We start from the raw sequence: 19859 nt of genomic DNA, 5'->3' as shown, positions 1-19859 counted from the left end.
GGCACCGGAGCCTCAGCTCCCTGCCCGTGATCCCCTCCTTCTCCCAGACCCCAAAAAAAACAGGGACAGCCCCTCCCCATGCTCCCACCTTCTTGTTGAGGGTGTTCCAGCGGGTGTTGATTTCTTCCATGTCATGCTCCAGCCCTTGGACATCACAGTTTTTCCCGGCGCTTTGGATGAGTCCCTGACCAACTCCATTGACTTGCTGCAGCTTCAGCTGGAGGGGATCCACTTGCTCCTTCTGGAATTGCTGTGGGGTGGAAAAGGTGGGAGAGAAAAGGTGATTTATAAGCTGTGAGCTGCTCTTCCAGCTGCTCAGTCTTTCCATGGATACAACAGGCTTTCCTCTCTAGGGAAGATGCAGTAGCCACTTGCACTGATTTTATTGGAATTGTGCAAGTTTGTCTAAACTCCTCCCTTGCCTTGACCTAGTGACACAGATGTCACAGGAATCTGCTGGTTTGGAGCACAACTCAGGGTCTATCCACACCCACCTCTGGTTTTAAATGGGTAAATCCCATTTTTCCTGGGAAAACCACTGGAGTGAGGTAAAAAAAGAGAAAACTGAGGAAGAAATGAGAGCATCGGCTCCGACTCGCCATCAGATTGGGAAATAATGCTCCTGGGGAAAAACCCCAAGCAATTCTCACAGTGAAGCTATTGAGAACAGAGACCTGACATCATATGAGTTTTGTTAACCACGAAATTACAGGCAGCGAGGAGCTCGCTGTATTTCGAAAGACAAAGGCAATAGGCAATTAATGTGCGAGTCGTTTACCACGGATTTGGCACGGTCCTGCCTGGGAATCCTGTGGGGAAAAGCTTTCTAAACCAAAAAAGATTTGATAGGGAAGGGGGAGGAGAGCGAATGAAGCTCCCCATTGTCAGGAGAGGCAGCAGGGAGAATCCTGTTTCTCCGGAGGAGATAAATGCTCTTTATCAGAGCTGGGGATCTGCTGGAACCACGCGCCCGTCCCTCTGCAGTCCTTCCCCACCAGTCCCAAGGGACAAGCCTGCCCTGTTCCCCACAGCAAACACCCCAAAAATAGGGAGCAGATTCCTGGCTCACTCTGCTCCCCTGGCCCAGGAGCTCATGCAGAGCACGGGTCACCCCGCAGCCGGCGCTGGGCAGCAGCACAGCCCTTGGCCCTGTCACGACGTTTTCCCGTTGGGAAGCAGAGGGGATGGCAACCAGCCACCTGCTCCCTGTGCCCAAGAATGCACGGGCACTGCCTGCACTGAAAAATTCCCACTTGGATGCAAGATCTCCCCCAGCAGAGCAGCAGCTCGTGGAGGACACGGCTCGCTGCGCCCGGCAACCGCTTGGCTCCGGAGGAGCACGAAGCAAAACCCCCTAAAAACACCAAAATCCCTCAAAACACACAGGCACGGCTCCCAGCCTGAGCAAGAGGCACTGCTTTGACTGTCCCTGCCTCATTTCCAAAGGAAAAAAAAGCTACTTTTTCCCAGCAGAGCTCAGCAACTGGAGGGCAGGGAGGTCCCTCCAGGACATGAGCGAAGGGTGAGCTGGCAGACACTGTCCAGAGCTGTTTGCTCATGGAGAATTCTGCCACGGTTATAAGAAATAAATGGGGACTTGGAATCACCAATTCCTGGGCTGTTCTCCTGTTACTGTTTATATATGGAGCTGCTGGGTACAAGAGCCAAACCCACAAAAGGATCAGGCTGATAAGCCTGGCATGCCAGGCTGGTCCGAGCTCTCCATGTACTGCAAAACAAACTCCAAAGGAGCCAGGCAGGGAAGGAGCCCTGTGGAAAAGCCTGGATGATCCAACCAGGGGTACCTGCAACACAGGTATCAGCCAGCCTGAGAGCCCAGAGTTCCCTGAGGAGCCTGACAAAAATAATCCCAGCAACAGCCCGAGGGTGAGCGTGTCCAACACACTTGTTTTCCTTTGCTCATAAAAGATTCCAGTGATTTAGCTCATTAACCTCACTGTGACTCAGCTTGGAAACAAATATTTAACGACTCCCCTTTGCCGTGGAGCAAGGTGTCCTGCCCTGGGAAAGAGCTGGACAGACATTTTGGGAGAGCAGAAGGACACCTGCTCCACCACACCTCCTCCTCACTCCCAGAAAGGCTTCCCAAAGAATCCCCTTGCTTTCTGCTTCCCTCATCTCCCTTAACCCCTCTGCTGCTGGATGTGGAATTCCAGCAAGCATCTCCAGCAACGCTTGGAGCAAGGGGAAGGTTTGTGGGGTTAACAATCAGAGGTGCTGAACCTAAAATAAGGATCCCCCCCACCAATGAATTTCAAGCAACAGAAACAACTATGGCAAGAACCCAATGGTTTTTCCCTCACCCAGGTCCCCCTCTGGGTGTCCCAGCCCGTGCTCACGTGGACCCCCATGTGAAACCACCTCTCCAAGCCCCTCCACGCGCGTATCTCAAAGGGGTGGTACAGCCCAAAGGATGAGTAATTGCCACCAAATCGGGATTTTTGGTGCTGACTAACTTCTGATGTCTCCTTAGTGATATTTCTCCTAATCCAGATGGCAGGAAATCAGCGCTCGGCTGTGGGAACTCCAGCACCGAGGTCTCTCCAGGCAAGAGCCACGAGCAACACAAATCCCCAAACACCAGAGAGAATCTGAGCCCCTTCCCGAGCACCTTCTGAGCCTCAGCACCTCAATGCTCACAGAAAAAACTACAGACAGCGATGACTGCATGGGGCAGGAATTGCTTGCACTTAATTCGTTTTACAGGTTTCTCTTTCCTGATATATTTTCTGCTTCAAAGATGGGAACTCCCTGCCAGGAGCCAGAGAGAAGGTTTTTCTAAAGTCCGTGATTTCCATCTGAGTGACCATAATGTACTTTAATAAGCCAAAAAAGTGCAAGTCAACATTTCAGGTCATCGAGCAGCGAGAATCTTTTGCCTCCCTTACTTACACAATCACACAATTCCCCCCCCCCCCACCCCCAAAAAACTTTTTTGCCTGCCAAATTCAAGCCGATCTCAGGAGGGAGAAGGCTGTTTGGAAGCCCAGATCGTGCGTTACTGAGCGGGCTCCCACCTCCCACCCATCCCTGGAGTGCAAAATAAAGCGATTTCTGCGCCTGAAGCCCCGGCTGCGGGAGCCTGAGCAACAAATACCTCGTTATCTGGAACGAATCCATCTGGGAGAGCAGGGGGCCCTTCTGCCATGGCAGCGGCGCCGAGGGGTCCCTCCGTGCCCGATGTCCCCTGTCCCTCGCTGGGACAGAGGGAAAGGGCACCCCCACAACTGCGGGGACGGAGGGGGCCCCTCAACGCAGCCCTGGGGAGGGTTTGTGCCCTGGCTGCTGTGGCAAAAGGTGTCCCCAGCAGCTCTGGGGTGGTGGGACCTTCTGGGAGGGGTGAGAAGGCACCAGGGGGACCCTCCCATGCTGCCACCCCTGCTGCAGGTAAGCTCGAAACAGGGTCATCCTCCAAAGCCACCACTTCAGCGGGCAGGTGCTCCAGGACGGGTGGCACAACCATGATGGCAAAGTCATCTGTGTCCCCCAAGGACACCACCAATGGCACGGGGTCACCACTGAGGTCCCTGGCAGCCGAGGCGAGTGGCTCGGCCGCTGGTGGTGGCACAGTGGCAACAGGCACGTCAGCAAAGGGTGGTGGGGCTTCCAGAAGCTCCTCCACCATCAAGGGCATGGCAGTGGTGGTGGCTCCTGGAGGTTCCTCAGCATCCATGGTAGGATCCCCAGTGGCTGGTGGCATCCCCTGAGCCTGGGGCTCCAGGACAGCCACATCTCCTGCTGAAAGTGGGTGGGTTGGAGCAGAAAGCTCCCCAAAATCCCATGGGATGGCAGGCCCTGCAATGGACAATGTGCCAGGAAGCTCCTCAGGGGCGGCTGGGCTGGTGGGACATGGGACCTCCCAGCTGGGGGCAATAAATAAGTCCACATCTCCTGGCTGCAGGACGGCTGCTGGTGTCCCCCCATGTGTGACAGCCACCTCCACTGGGCACCCCTCTGTGTGGGCAGCCCCTTCCAGCGACAGGGCACGGCCAAGGGAAACCATTTCCCATGGGAGGTCCTCAGCAGGCACTGGGAATGTTGTTGGAGCCTTGGAGCCTGGCTCTGATGCAGAGCCAGCGTGGAAAGGCAGCAGAGAACCACAGCAAACATCCCCACTCCCTGCTGGATGAGTCCAGCCCTCAGCTCCACTCCCTGATCCCAAATCTGTGGCTTCATCCTCAGAAACCAGTTCTGGGACATCCCAGTCGGCGACCTCAGTCCTTCCAGGCAGAAGGTGATGGGTCCTGAACGGATCCATGCCCTCAGTGCCAGCCTGGCTGTGCCGTGGAGGGGACCCCAGCTCCTCCATCGCTGTGTCTGGGGCTGGGGGCTGGCAGGGGGACACTCGGCCAGGACAGGTCTCCTGGGGAAGCAAGTCTTGGTTATCTTCACCCCACCCCACCGGAGCACTGGGGTACCCCTCTCCCCCCAGTCCAGCAGCTGGATGTGCCCCTGTGCCAGGACATGGCACCCCACCAGCCACAAACTCGGGGTCCACGAGTGGGTCAGGGTCAACCTCGCCCAGCAGCGCTGGGGAGCACTCCAGGAGGGACCCCAGCCCTGCCATGGCCACGGGGCTGGGGGAGGCCCCTCCGTCCGAGTCCGTCGGGGTGACAGCCAAGGTGTCCCTTTCTGAGAAGGGCTCTGTCAAGGGCTCCAGAGTGCTCAGCACCTGTGAGCTGCAGGTGACATCAAAGTCCTCCAGATCTGACACCACGGCAGAGTCCGAGGCGCTGATATCCAAGGGGGCCCTGTGCTGACCCCCTTCAACCACCAACCCAGCCAGTTTGGCTGAATCTGGGTCCAGCCCCTCTGAGTCCATTGGGGACATCTGAATCTCCAGGCAGCTGGGGACAGCTCCATCACCCCCGTCCTCATTCAGGCACTGCTCTTCCAGCTCCAGGAACATCTGCACCGAGTCCGTGTCAGACAGCTCAGGGCCCGTGGGGCTGGTTGAGCGCTCCAAAACTGGAGCAAAGTCCTCAACCCCACATTGCACCGCCACGTCCTCCGTGCAACAAGCACTGCCACCACCCCCAGGGGACGTGCAGGACCGGGAGGTCCCCGGGCTGGGGGCAGAGCCATCCTCTGGAGCAGTGGATTGTTCCCTTTCTTCAGAAATATCTGCCAAGCAACAGCTCCTCTTCTCCTCTGCCACCAGAACAGCCTTTCCTCTCTCTGACAGCGTCGCCTCCTCCCACTCCTCCATCATCACCCAGCGCTCGTCCTCCTCAAATCTCAGCTCAGACTCCGTTTTCTCCCTGAGATTGGAGGTGATGAGAATATCCAGTCCCGTATCCAGCAGCTCTTCACTAAGGCACGGAGAGAGGTTGACGTTCTCCACTGTAGAGTCCGACTCTGAGGCCTCCAGGGTCTCCTGGTGCCCATCGTTGAAGTTCCCCCTGATGAAATTCTTCCTGGCTCGTGGCCAGGTGGCACTGGGGAGCCGGCAGGCCCTAGCCAGGTCCCTGCCACGGCTGTCACCGGCATTCAGCAGGGCCTGGCGCTCATCCCGGGGACCTCCATAGCCATCCACGCTGAACTGCTTGGCCACCAGAGCCTCTGCCGTGCCAGATGACTTGGAGACGTGCTCCAAGGTGAGAGACTCCGACATGGGCTCACCGTGGTCGGGCTGGCCCGGCTGCTCGGCCAGCATGGCACTGGAATCCCGCTTATCCCGCAGGGAAGGGTTGGAAGCGCCCGCCTCCGACACCTCGCTGAGCGAAGCCCCCATCCTTTCGGCAAATTCGGTGAAGTTGGGCGGCATGAAGGACTTCCACGAGCGCCGGTTGACGTTCTCCTTCTTCTCGGGGTTCGGTCGCCTCTTTGGCGGAGCCGGCGCCGGCTTGGAGACGTCGCTGCTGAGCTTCAGCTGGTCGAAGATGACTCGCTCATCCAGCTTCTTGGGCTCTGGTGGCCTGGACTCGAAGACGTTGGCAGCTCCCAGAGTCCCGTTGCTGGAGATGGTGCTGCCATCCCCCTTGCCCAGGGTGCTCTTGGAGAGCTGGTTGAGCTTCGATCCCTGATCGATCTGCTCGTTAATTCTCATGGTGTCGTATATCGATCTCTGGGGCACGTAGCAATCCTCTATATAACCATCCTCATCCTCGCCCTTCCCCAGGCAAGTGCGGTTCTGCCGTAAACAGTCTGGCCGGCTCAGTGGTTTGCCCATACTCTCGTCCTTATGGCAACCTTTCGCCCGCCACGGCAGGAAGCATCACAGGGCCAGCAGGTCCCAAACCCGCCGCCGGGGCAGCCTCTAATCCCAAAGTGACACTACGGGGATGGGAAGGGGGATCGGCAGCACCGCGCCAGCTCAGCAGCCCGACCGGCAGTCCCGAGCAGTGAAACAACCCATCTCATCCCCCCGGCCGCCCTAAAAAACCCCATCCATCAGCGGATCATCCAAAATCCAACAGCTCCGGTAAAATATTCCAAGCGGTTCGCGACAGAAACGGCGGAAGAGTTTGAAGCTCTTAAATTATCCCGTCCGTTCTTCTTTACTAACAAAGGCACTGCTTGTCCCGGCCGCTCCCGGCTGGCAGGGGCGAGCGGCTCCGCGCGTTTTCTGCCCAGCTCCGAGCGCCGTGGAAGTCCAGCTGGTCCGAATTAGCCTCTCCGCCCGACTCTCGTGTTTTCATTTGAACCGAGCTTGTCAGCGGATATTCGTACAACTTTAAACACAGGAAGTTCTTCATTCAGGGCAAACTCGGAGGTTTCCTGTCTCAAAAACATGATGGCATTGTCGCTGCCGTCACCTCGCCCGGTGCCACCGGCAGTGGCGGAACCCCCAAAATCCAGCCGGTGGGTGCGTGGCGGTGGCGGCACGGCCGCGGAGTCCGGAGGTGGAGGAAGGCTGCTGGGTCTTCGCTTTATTATTTTTTTTTTTCGCTTTCTCCCCAGGAAAAAAAAAAAAAAAATTGGCTATAAAACGCATCCAAAAATGGCAAAGGGACGGAGCGGGATGGAATCCCCTGAGTTGCCTCCGGGAGCCGACGGGGGGGACGGGGAGCAGCCGCGGCTGGAGGCGGCTGTTGCCGCTGCTGCTGCTGCTGCTTCTTCTTCTTCCCACACACACACCCCGGGGCCGCCCTCCCGTTCCCCTTCCCCGCCGCTCTGGCCCCTTTTGTGCGCGGCTCAGCGGCCGGGCCGGGGGCGGGGGGCTCCGCGCCGCCCCCGCGGGCAGCCCCCGGCCGGCGCGGCGGGATGCATGGCCGCTGCCTTCCTCCTCCTCCTCCTGCTGCTGCTGCCGGCCCCGCTCGCACTAACTTTCCCGGCGGCCGGTGTCGGGCTGCGGCGGCTCCGCGCCACCGGGCGGCCCGGCCATGGCGGGGCGGGGGGCGGCGGGGCGGGCGCGGGGCCGGTACCGGCGGCGATGCGGGGNACACCGGCCCCGGGAAGGGGGGACCGGAGCGCGACCCGGCTGGGGAACGGGGGGGATGCTCGGCGGCAGCGCGGGGGTGGCGCCCGCCCGCCCCGCCGGGGACGGCTCCTCCTCCGGGGGGAGGCGGCAGCCCCCGACAAAGAGCAGCAACGCCCTGGCTCGGCGGAGGCTCCGGCGGAGGCTCCCACCGCCACCGGCCCCGCTCGCCCGGCCCTTTGTCCGCTGTTCCCCGAGCCGGAGCTGGCAGGGAGATGGTGACACCTCCCCGCACGTCGGGTGTCCCTGCTCCTCACACCCGCCCTCGCACAAAGAACCGAGTTTGGAATTCGCCGGAGAAACCCGCCCGAAACACCCCCAAAGTACCAATTTTGCCTTCCCCCATCGCTCTGCCAAAAAGCCACCCGCAACTTGCCACCGTTCCCCTCGAGCACTGCAGGCTCTTTTCCTAAAAATCATGATTTTTATAGCCCCAGCTCTTGGGTAGCATCCTGCTCCTCCCATCCTGAGTCCTGTCACCCTCTTTTCCTCCCCCAAACCCCCTTGGGTTTAAGAGATGGGGAGCATTGGAAGTAGGGAGGGAGGCAGCCCGGGCGCGTGAATCACCGCTGCGAAGTGATGCTGAGGGAAGTCACAGACTTGGGAGAGAAAACAGGAGGGTTGGGAACAGCCTCCACGCATCTCCAGGCAACAACCCGCCCCACCAGCCACCCGGCCTGCTACTTTGGGATGAATTATGGCATCGGGATAAAAATACAAGGTGTTTAATACAGAAAAACGTGCAGCATTGCACTCCAAAAAGCACCTAAACTCGGAGAATCGGATCTTGGTCTGTGCCACAGCTTCACCAAAAGCCTTCCCATCTAGCCATGGTGAGCCAGAGCCAAGGAAGATGAAATCCCGAATATTTTTTGGTGCACTGCCATCCTGAAAACACTGAGACTTTGCCAAAGTCGTGGTGTGGTGTGGTGGGAGCCTCAAGCTCTCAGCCCCTGCATCCCCATGTCCCGACACCAACTGCACATGCAGCAGCTCCAGCACGGCATTCCCAAAGCTTTGTTTTGCTTTGGAGAGATGGGAACGGATAGTTTGTGGAAGGGGAGGGTTCGGGGGGGGAAATTACCCATTAAATGGCCCGAAGTGCTCCTCAGATGGAGATTTCTGCACAGTGGGAAACCTTTGGAACCCCCGTTTTCCACCATCAAATATAACCAAGGAAAAGAGCGGGAGACAGGGAGGGAGTGGGGATCTGGGAGGGGATTCCAAACATCCCCCAGGGAGCCCCTTTGCCCATCCAGGACATGTCCCCTCCACATCCCCCGGAGCCCTCCTGGACAGACAACCAGACATTCACCCCTCCAGCCTCCTCCAGCCCCAGCTGCCAACACTTCCAGAGCGTCCCAACGCCTGGATTTTTCCCCTTGGCGGGGGGACACCGCTGCTCCTGGTGCCTGGTATTAAATCCGGAGCAGCTGAAACAACAAGAGGACATCGGTGCCGTGCCAGCCCCGGCTCCTCCGCTGCCACCTTGGCCGGGAGCTGGGGCTGCACCGTTACCGCTCCGGGGCCCCTCCGCCAGGAATCCCAGGCATCCGGGCTGGGGCGAGGAGGCTTTTTTGTTCCACTGCGAAGAAGGAACGATCTCTCTCTCTCTCTCTCTCTCTCGACGCTTAGCTGCCCCGTTTCACAGCCAGAAATTCTTTTCCCATTTCCTCACCGGATCACGTGCCAGGAGCGAGCCGAGTCTTCCTCAGACACATTCCCCCTCCCCACACCGACAATTTCTAAAACCATTAGGGGAATATTGGGCAGGGATGGAAGCCGCTTGGAAAGTTGCTGTTCCCGGCCCAAAGATCCCAGCCACAGCTCCTGCAGGTTCCTCGAATCACTGCTTTAAGCCTCCAAGTGCCACCCCAGCGATGGGGACAGGAGCCAAACAGTGCTGGGAATTGCAAGGTCAGGGCTTTGCTTGAGCTTTGTGTCGGTGCAAGGGATGGATGTGGAAGGACACGAAGGTCCTGCCTGATTTTTGTCCTTTCTGGTGTTTCCAAGTTTCTTCACCCAGACCCCTGATTTGGCTTTTGCTCAGTCCCCAAACCGCTCCTGTCACCCAACCCAGACCTGGACCCACCCCAGGCCACGTCCTGCAGACAAAACACCCTCAGCTAAAACCCACCCAGAGGCTTTCCAAGACCTTCTCCAAGCAGGAACATCCCCATTTGTCTCCTGAACCTGCAGGTTTCAAGCTTTCCCCATACGGCCACCGGCCCCAGCACGTGGGGACACACACTGTCCCTGTCACAGGCTGATGTCACCCTGTTTATGGCTGTGCCACCTCTGCCACCACTGTTTACATGGCACAGCACTCTTTGGAAACCAATGTATTTTTATTTTTTTTTTTTTAATGCATCTCAGCAGCTGGAAGCGAGGGACCTGTGACAAGCAAGAGAGATCAGAGGCAGCTCAAGATCTCTGATGGACGGGTCATTTATGAGATCAGGGTGAAACCAAGCGTCTTCTTCACCCTCAAAGCTTCTTTAAAGTTCACCTTGGTGCCCTTCTGCCCTGGGAGTACAGGCTGGATGGAGGAGAGTTCCTAGCTTGGCACTCTGAGCTTTGTCCCTGTAGGTCTTGCTGATCATGTCATAAAATGAATAGTTTGTGTTGGAAGCACAGGAAAACTCATCTTGTCCCACTCCCTGCTCTGGGCAGGGACACTTTCCACTAGACCAAGCTGCTCCAGCCTGGCCTTGAGGGATGGGATAGCCACAGCTTCTCTGGGAATCTGTTCCCTGTGTCTGTCACTGTGTCCCCCAGATGTGACTCCACGAGTGCCACCCCTGGGCTGGGACACTGTGCCACGTCCAAGCAAGGCAGGGTGGATAACCCCAAGTGCCTCCAGCCCAACAGAAGGACCGAGGGCGCATTCCACCCTCCCTCAGACACTGCAATAAAAGCACAAAGCCAAATCAAGCGCACACAAAATCTCCCTTAGAAACGGCGCTTTAGGTTGCGCCGCGATTTTTTAGCAGAGGATTCATGTTTTTTAAAGCCTTTGCTGCGTTCGTCAGAAGGTCAGAGGGACTTCTTTCTTTCCCTCCCGCTCTCCTCCTAATTCATTCCTTTTCCCAAACCTTTGTGATTGCCATTCCAGCTCCTGATCCAGGCAGGAGCACTGGGGCTATTCCCAGCCCGCTGTGCTGCTCTGGGTGCTCCCCGATCCCTTTGGCTCACAGCTGACTTCAAACCAGCCTCACATCAGGGCTCTGCCACCACTCAATCCCTCTTCAAAGGCTACAGCTGCTGGGGATGCAGGGAGCCAGCACATCTTTAAATCAGCCATTTGGAACCTGTTCATTCAGGACTCTCCTCCACAGGGCTGTGGGAGGAAACCTCGGCAGGCTCTGTGGGGGTCTGCACCTCCACAGGGAAAGTTTTAGCAAGAGGTTAAAATCCAAACTCCCAGAGAAACCCCCTGCACTTTGGATGCACAGCTGCAGTGAGTGCAATGCAAAAAAAACCCAAAAAAACCCCCAAAAAATTAAATTAATTTTGCTTTTCCAAGAGTGCAGGAGCTGCGCTGCAGCGCTTTCCCTGCAAGGCAGCTAATATAGATGTTGGTATAAATAATTCTCCAGAACGAAGCCTGGAGCCCACGTGTTACAGCAGAGCTCAGGCACAGCCCCACGGCACTCAGCGTTCCCATGGAGCCCCCAGAGCCCCCCAAAACTCCCTGAGATGGACTGTGAGACAAGGGTACAGGCAGGGACCTCGTGGCCAGGAGGTGAAAGATGCTGAAATGCCCATTTTTGTCCTCAGCTGCTGCATTTCCCTGCAAACTGAAGCACCCTGGGCTTTCTGGGCATCCCACTCCCACCCCAGAGCCCACAAAATGCAGAAGCTGCTCCCCAGAGCAAAGGGGGACAAGAGGGATGGGTGAGTAAGGAACTGTTCTGAGGCTCTTTAGGAAGTGAGGTAAGTGTGCTATCATCCCGAGAACCCTCTGGATGGGAGACATCTAAACCACTCCTTCAGCAGGAGAGCTGGCAGTTGTTTCTTGAAAGGCTGCAGTGACTAATCCAAGCCTGAGTCCTTCCCTGCTGGCTCCAGACCCTGTGGGCACAGTCCCTGCCTTCCCAAGCCTGGCTTGGATGCTGTGGGTGATGGCAATGTCCCCATGGATCCCCCCTCCAGGGTTGCATCCTGCCAGGACCAGGCTCCTCTCCCTCCCCTGCTCAGCCCTTGCAGACAAAAACCTTCCCATCTCCTCCTCCCTCGGATCCTCAGCTCTCCTGGTCTTATGCAAAGCTGGTATTTTTAGTATCTCCTGGAAACACTGCGAAGTGTCATCACCACCAGCTAACGAGTGCTCCGGGGAGAGGACATTCCTCCAGCCATGTCCCTCTGCTCAGACCTGGCAGGGTCACCAAAGCATCTGCAAGTGGGTGGCTTTTGGAGCACTGACCCAAGGCAGCTCCTGAAAGGCACCATTTGATCACAGCTGTGATTGTTTCACGGTCAAGAAAAGAAAAGGAAAGGAGGAGGGAAAGGAAAAAAAAAAAAAAGCTACGATTTGGTCGAACTCAGCAACTCTTGGCTTAATTCACTCTTGTTCTCAGGATCAGGGAAGCCTCTGCTGACACGTCAAGGTCAAAGCCCACCCGTGGTTTGCTGATGAACCAGCACACCAGCAGCATTCCCTCCAGGAAGGACGAGCTCCAGGGGTACCTTTGCTCTTCCCTCACTGCTCAAATTTCCTCCCAAGGAGCGAGGAGGCTGCCAGGGCCACTGGTGCTCCTGGGCAAGCTCTGGGCAAGCTCAAGGTGGCCAGGTTAAAAATGCACCCAGCCCCACCAGGGCTCTGCAGCTTGGGCCACTCTCCTTGGCCAAGCTCGGTGACAGCCCTGTCACCCAGCACAGCCCGTGTTTATCACCCCCATTTATCATCCCCTTCCTCAACGAGGGGAGATGGTGCCTTTAAGGCAGCTTAACAGCTGTCAGAGAGGAGGCATTTCTGCGTGTGCTGCTGATGCTGAAAATACAAGCCAGAGATACTTTAAGTAGGTCTGGAAAGCGTTCAACGAGAAGACACCGTCACGCAGCCTGTCCCCACTCCCAGCCCAGTCCCACCCAGCTGCTCCCAGCCCCACGACTGTCGGGAGCCACATGCATTCCTCTGGGGGCACAGAAGGGTTAAAAATACCCCGGGGCACAGCAAGTGGCAGAGTGTCCCTTCCCTGCCACATCCCATTCTGAGAAACCCACAGAAACCCACCTCCCCTCGCCCACCTGCTGGGGGCTTGGCTGTTTGATGGGGTGTGGGGTGCCCAAAAAATCCACCCCAGAGGCGTGGGCTGGGTGCTGGGGCATCGCCTGTGTGACCATTTGTCCTGGCTAAGGAACACTCTTGTCCTGGTTGAGGACCACTCTTGTCCTGCTGCCTCCAAAAATTAAGGCTTTGAGGGTCAATGCCTCGTGCCATCAGCACATGGAGTCAGTCCTGCCCTCCAGTCCAGCCCTGCAATCCCAAAATGGGATGCTGCTTTTCCTCTGCTCTCCTTAGGAGGGCTGGAATGAGGTGATCTTTAAGGTCCCTTCCAACCCAAACCATTCTCTGATCTCCTGCAGTGGCAGGAGCAGAGCTAAGAGTCCCAGGGAGAACCACAAAATCATTGAGGATGGAAAAGAGCCTCAAGATCACCCTACAAAGGAAGGTCACAAAATGCCACTGAGGGACCACAAGCACCAAACCTAAAATGGGCTAAAACATCTGGGGAGAAACCCAAACTCTGATCCTCCTGCAAAATATCTTTGGTCAAACACTGCAGGATGCTGGGCAGCCCCCATCCCTCTCTGCCTCTGACATCAATGGCTTGTGAGGTGACATCAGTGGCAGCCCCCTCTCCAAAACCATCACCCGCAGGCAGTGACACCAGGGAGAAACCCAGGGACACTTCTGACAGCACCACTGAGTCAGCTCCCTGCTGGAAAGGTTGGGGGAATTACGAGTCACAAATGAGGTGCTGAGAGAAGCTGACACCCCCCAGGCAGGAAGGGGGGCAGGAGGAGGGCACGGGGGGTGGGCTCCCCAGCCCTGGCTCACTGCTGCCTTCTCCCAGGGAGGACCTGGAGCAGGGTCAGACAGCACCACTGGAACGGCCAGATGAGTAATTCTGGTTTGGGCCCCACTCAGTGCATCACCATCCTGGGATTTTTTTCCTGATTATTATTTTTTTTTTTACTGAAGCAGACAAAGAGGGTGCTGGAGGCACAACGGCTGTGTGGGCCCTGGCTGACCTGACCTACTCTGAAATAAAGCAGTGAGCCTTCAGTCACTGCTGTCTAGGGATTCTCCCTCCCCCTCTTCATCACCCAGCATTAAACCTTTATTGGTGTGACACATCACCACACTGAGCAACCCCAGTTTCCAAAAACCTTCCCCAAAAGCGCCAGGAGGAGAGGCAGGATCCCAAAATCCCATCTCTTCCCTCCGCTGCCTTGGCTAAGCCATCACCCACCGAAGGCTGGATGTGGGAGACCCCCTCCTGCTCCTCCCTGCTCTCTGGGGTGGGGTTTAATTAACTCTGGGAGGCGAGATCCGGGATAAACAGCCCGGCTGTGCCAGCTGCAGCAGGTCCTGGCTCGCCACATTCCTGTGCCCTGCCCCAGCGCCACCGAGCTCAGCTGTGGTGACAGCAGGAGCCACCAGCCCACGGTGGCCAGCCAAGCTCAAACACCTCACCAGGTGTCCCCCCCTCAGCCAACTGCACCTGAGCCACCCCAAAGTGACAGCGACCTTTGGTTCTGTCAATTGGTGATTTTTTGATGTTTTTTTCTTTTTTCCCTCGGGTTTCATTTTGGGGGAAGCGCTCCAGATTCTTGCAGGAATCCCTTCTCTGCACAGCTCGGAAGGAATGCAGGGTTGATCCTGCTCTCGTCTTCCTCACGGGGACAAAGTGTCCCCTGGCATGATAGAGCTGAGATTCTTCCTGGAGGAAATGCCCACAGAAGCTTTGGCTGCCTCATCCCTGGAGGAGTTCAAGGACAGGTTGGACAGGGCTTGGAGCAGCCTGAGAGAGTGGAAGGTGTCCCTGCCCCTTCTCACCCAAACCATTCCACGATTCCATGACTGGGGAGGCACCAGAATCCTTCATTCCTGTAAAGCAGAGAGCCCAAAAATCCCTGCCAGGTGTCCCAGGGCTGAGTGCTAATGCTGTGAATTCCGTAGGTGAAATGTGACAGCGTTAAGAGTTTGTCCAAAAACAACGCCGTGAATCAAAGAGGGTCCCAGCTCAGAACTGCCAGCTCCAAGCACAAGCCACGCTTTGAAACCCAAGTTCAAAATCCACTGTGTAAAAGATAAACAAAAGCCAGGCTTAAGCTTGCTTAGCCAGGAGGCCAAGCTACTCCAGCTTGTAGATGTCTCCCCCAAAACACCCAAGAATTTGATTCCACGGCCCAGGCTGATGGGTTCTCCTTGGCCAGACAGGACAAGCCCATGCCTGGGGCTTTCTGGCACCTCTGCTCCCAGCCAGCAAACCTCAGCCCTGCTTCTTCAGCGTGTAAAGGAGGATGAGCCACCTGCACTGAGCAGCACAAGCTTCATCCCATTAGTTTCACCATTTTTGGGTTCTCAGGGTCTCCCAGCTGATCAGGAGCTGCTGATGATGGAGACAAAGCAATGCAGAAACCCCCTATGCCTTCATGTGAGTGACCCCCCTGTCTCATCTGTACCTGGGGGAATCATTTCCCTGGGGAATTCTGCTGTTTGCCAAACTGAATCCACAGAGCTGTTATGTTTAGAAACATCTCAACTGTAGCTCATTTGATTCCAGTCATTAAAATTTAATATTAGCGTGAGCTTTGAGAAACCTGAGCTGACAGCAGAGACAGTGGAGGGGGAAGAAGTGCCCCAGCCTGGAAACTCCTAGGAGCAGCTCTTGCTGATGCCTGGCACTTGTCCCTCGTGCTGAAGAGCCCAGCTTGGCTGTGTGAAGCCCAGCACAAAGGCTCTCCTGACTTTCAGCACCTTTTTACACAAAAAGAAGCTGCTCAGAGAGGCAGCAATGGAGCCAGAGCCACTTGGGTTAAACTCCTGCTGGAGATCAGGAGTTAAAGATGAGGTTCCTTTGCTCTGACAGCTTAACATGAGCTAAAGCCATGTTATTTCTTCTGTGGCACAGCTGGATCCGAAGCGATCCATCGGGATGTCCATATAAGCACAGGCTCCAAACCACAGAAATGCCTTTCAGCTGCACTTGATCTCACCAGAAAACTCAGGGCTGAATCTGATGACCCCTTAAAGTCTCCTCCAGATAGGCTTTCTGACAATCCTGCTGCAACCAACCACTGCCTGCCTGGTTTTCCCACACTCCCAGAACTCCAGCTCCACTCTGGATCGTTGTCCTGATGGCTGTGGGAGCTGGTGAGGACCTGTCCCCAAAATTGCATCCGCTTGCTGAAGCAAAAAAAAAACCCTCCTGCAAACAAAGCGTCCCCCTGAGCATGATCTGACAGCTGCTTCCCAGCCTCCTGCCTCGGAGGAACTCAGCCAGGAGGAAAACTTACAGCAGGAGAGGGCTCATCCATCCCAAAGCCAGGATTAGTCCCTCTGTGACCTGGGAAAGGGGCTGGGGGGATAGAGAGGAAATGCACAAATGGCAGTTTTCCAAAAGTTAAGGAGGTTGTGGCCTTTTGGGGGAAGAAAAGGGAAAAGAAAAATAACATGGGAGGGTTCAAATGTGAGCTGCTTCCAAAGTCATCCGTTCCCAGCCTCCACCAGAGCCTTCAATGTATCTTCTTTATTAAAATCTGGACACAATGAGACCAGAAGTGCCCACCTTTGTCAGGGCTCTATTGGCAACTTGCCTGGAGCCCCGGGGCCATGCCTGATTTGCATCTCATTCACACAGATGTTCATTAAAATTAATGCCTTAAGACATAATATCTGCCTGCATTTGAGCCTGCTGGACAGACAGAGCTCCCGGAGAGCCCCTGTCACCCCATCCCTCACCCCAGAGCACTGCCAGCATGAGCAGCTCCTCTGCTCCACCAGGACACTCCAGGCACGCCCCTGGTTTGCAATCCAAGGAGGGCAAGAGTTGTGATATTGTCTTAGAGAGGGAATTTGTTGGGAAATAGAAGCAAGAGCAGCCCCCTGAGCTCCCCACAGAGCACGAGCCAGGCTTTGCCACGGCTCTCCCTCCAGTCCCTGCTGATGCTCTTCCACGTGCAGATCAGGATCTGGGATTGTATTCCCCTTAGGTAGGAGCAGAAGGGGAAGCTTTGCCAAGATCAGCTCTGCAGCCTTTAGGATTTGTGCAGAAATCCCCGGGGATGGGCCGTGCAGGAAAGGAGCAATGAAGGAATGCTGCTGTAACCACCACTGCTCCATCCTCCACTCCTGCTTCTCCCCCATTTCATTCCCAGCCATTACACAGCAAAACCTTCCCAGCACTGCTGCCACTTGCACTTTCCCACCCACAAAGGCCCCAGCTGCTCCACGTGGCCTCGATGGCCAGGGAATGACTCTTGGTAAGGACACCTGAGAGCCTCAAACCCCCTCGGCTCAGGTCACCCATGCCTTAAAGGGTCATCCTCAAGGTCACTGAGCTGAGGACCACGTGCAAACCCCACGGTGGGTTAAGCTGCTCCTGCCCAGCCTGGGTTTTGTCATCGTTCCTAATGAGAGCTGCTCAGCCAGGAATAATCCCGATTTTAAGGACTAAAATCTCCTTTTTGGGTATATTTGCTCCAAGTGACTCTGTGGTGTTTAATGGTGAATTTAAATCCTTCCCGTGGACATCAGCTCAAAGCAAGCTGCCCAACACAAGCAACACCATCAGGTGAGGTTGAATTTGTCCCATAAACACACCCATAAATACACTTCAGCTCTTTTTTTCTTGCACAGGCAAACCCCAAACCAGAAACACCTTGTCCTGGTGAAGGTTTGACAGAGCTGCTCAAGTGGTGGAACGGGATCAATTAGCCATGAGATGAAAAGTAAATGGCTGTAAAACTGCCTCTCCCTCCCACCCCCCCATTAACACCAGGAAACGAGCAGCCAGATGTAAATCAGCCCAATCATCAACTCCTGAGCACATCAGGAATAGAAGTTTCACAGCAAGAGAATTCCTAAGCCGTGTTAATATAATTAATGTAGTGTAACAGTATGACCCAACATCATAATACTGTATAGAAATATATCAAACACACTCCAGCTCTTCCCTCTCTCAGTGCTTCATGCAAGTCTTGATGGTCTCCATCAGCTCCTCGCTGGAAATGTGAACAGCCACATAAAACTTCACCTTGGTTTTATTTCCTGCGTGCACTCCTTGTCTCAGTTTATCTGTGGCTCTTTTTGTACCCAAGGATCCCAAAATGGATGTAATGTGTGACCCAGATGGAGTGAACAACAAACAGGAACAGTGGGCCAGGCAGAGCCAGACCTACAAGATGATCTGATGTGGACTAGACTCCCAAATAGTGCAAATTCACAGCTCAGGTGGACTCAAACCCCTCCCTCCCCCAAAATCTAAACACTACCCACCTCTACCAGCCCACGAGCTGCTGGCATGCCAACATCACACATCACCAGCAGAACAGGGATTTTCCTGCCAATCCCAGAACCTTTCCACACCTTTTCACCACAGACTATCAAGTCCACCAGCAGGATTTCACATTCCTCCAGAGCAAGGACATTTCAGTGCAAACCCACTCACAACCACAGCAACAAAAACCACAAGAGACACCACGGCTCGAAGCCCACCAAAAAAAAAAAAAACAAAAAACAAAACGCCTTCCGCAACGCCAAAAACCACTTAAAAAAAAATAAAAAAATCATGGAATCAAACTGACCTTGAAGTCTGCCAGCTGCTGGTTGATGGTTTCCACCTCTGTCCCCACCACCCACTGCAAGGCTTCGTTCTCCTCGGCCGCCGTGGTCATGTGGCTCAGCTCCTTCAGGCGGCTGTAGAAGTCCTCGACGCGGGACAGCGTGGTCTCCACCTGCTCCTGCCGGTTCCTGCCCCTCTCTGTCAGCTTGCTGCACTGCTTGCTCAGTGTCTCCAGCTCCCTCTTCAGCCCCAGCAGGTCGGGGCTGCCCTCGTCCTCCAGCATTTTCTTGCACTCGCTCTCGGAGGATTCGATGTCGCATTTCAGCCGGTGCAGCTTGCCCAGGAAGGCGCGGACGTCCTCAGCCTGGGACTGCAGGCTGTCAGAGTCTCTCCCGATGGGGCCCATGCTGTCCAGCTCATCATCCAGGTCTGCCAGCTGGGAGAACATCTCCCTGACCCTGCTGTTGAACTGGCCGATCCCTTCCAGCTTGTTCTCCATGAGAGCGCAGCAGTCGCTGACTTTCTGCTTCACGGCCTTGAAGTCCTGCTGAGCCACCTCAGCTTGGCTGAGGAGCTGGGAGCAGTCAGATCCATCTGGAGCATCTTCTACCAGACCTTGAGTGAGGTTTTTCAGATAATCCACTTGTGGCTCCAGGGCCTGCAGCACCTCCTGCTGTGCCCTGAGCTTCTCCAAATTCTTGTTGCTGCAGGCTTGTGGCCCCAGGGCATCGTAGATCTCCAGCTGGTGCTTCGCTCCTTCCAGCTTCTTCTCGATGGTCTTGAAGCTCTCCTGGAACTCCTTGAGCCTCTGGGACATTTCTTCAATGGAGCCAGTCTTGGTTTGCAGCTCTTCTGTGATGGCATCCATCTTCTGGTTGATGCTGGCCTTCTCATCCCGGATGTCATCCTCGTCCGTCTGGGAAGCGTCAGTCAGGATGTCAGCAGCACTGTTGAGCATCTCCAGCAGGGACCGGCGCTTCTCCACGTCACTCAGCATGGCCTTGGACCTCAGAAGAGTGGCCTCCAGCTGCACTGGATCCAGGGTTACCTCCAGCTCTGCCATCCTCGCCTTGCAGTCCTCCACCCAGGGCAGGAGGTCGTCCGCGTGCCGCTGGTACTTCTGAGCTTTCTGCAAGCAGTCCCTGAGCTTGGAGTGCCTGTCAGCAGCCTGCTTGCTGAGCTCCTCCCAGTGTGTTTTCAGGCTCACCAGCTGGTTCTGCAGAGTGGTCTTCTCCTCCCCAGGCTGGACTGAAAGCAGCAAAGATTCTCCCTCGGCCACAATCATCTCATAGGAGCCGCTGTGTTGGTTGAGGCTCTTCTGGAACTCTTCTTGCTCCTGGATTTGGCTCTGCAGCCTCTCCAGCTTAGCAGAGATGGGTTGGCTCTGGGCTTGCTGGCACCTTTTGTCATCCAGCCAGGTCCTGAGTTCATCAAACATGTGCTGGAACTGCTGGGAGCTCGCGAGCGCAGTCTGCAGCCGGTTCATCCGGTCGGCTGGAACGGCAATGAGATTAGAAGGCGACAATTAAACTCAAATCAAATAAGCGAAGTGCAATTATTTAAAATCATCTCAGATGCACCAACTGTGTTTTGATTAACAGGAAAGAGCTTTCCATTGCATC

General features: G+C 55.7%; 2 protein-coding genes across 12 annotated transcripts in view; both read right to left on the bottom strand.

The window, feature by feature from the left end:
* LOC121349953 (microtubule-actin cross-linking factor 1-like) overlaps positions 1-19859 on the bottom strand; it is a 131865-nt gene that overhangs the window by 32653 nt on the left and 79353 nt on the right. For all 11 annotated transcript variants that reach the window (XM_041460832.1, XM_041460831.1, XM_041460833.1 and 8 more), the window contains 2 exons: positions 18260-19731; positions 89-250 (listed from right to left, as the gene is read on the bottom strand). In XM_041460832.1, coding sequence (XP_041316766.1) covers positions 89-250; positions 18260-19731 — 1634 coding nt within the window. The remainder of the gene's footprint in view (positions 1-88; positions 251-18259; positions 19732-19859) is intronic.
* On the bottom strand, positions 2958-7084 carry KIAA0754 (KIAA0754 ortholog). The gene has a single exon (XM_041460838.1). The coding sequence runs from the start codon at positions 6191-6193 to the stop codon at positions 3020-3022; it is 3174 nt and encodes a 1057-aa protein (XP_041316772.1). The 5' UTR covers positions 6194-7084; the 3' UTR covers positions 2958-3019.

Source organism: Pyrgilauda ruficollis, unplaced genomic scaffold, assembly GCF_017590135.1.
Source record: "Pyrgilauda ruficollis isolate IOZ18807 unplaced genomic scaffold, ASM1759013v1 scaffold149, whole genome shotgun sequence".
Taxonomy (NCBI): Eukaryota; Metazoa; Chordata; class Aves; order Passeriformes; family Passeridae; genus Pyrgilauda; species Pyrgilauda ruficollis.
Note: the sequence above shows the minus strand (reverse complement) of the source record. Positions and strands in the feature narration are given on the sequence as shown.

Coding starts and splice junctions, on each gene's coding strand:
- KIAA0754 (XM_041460838.1), bottom strand. CDS start 6,193: ATGGGCAAACCACTGAGCCGGCCAGACTGTTTACGGCAGAACCGCACT.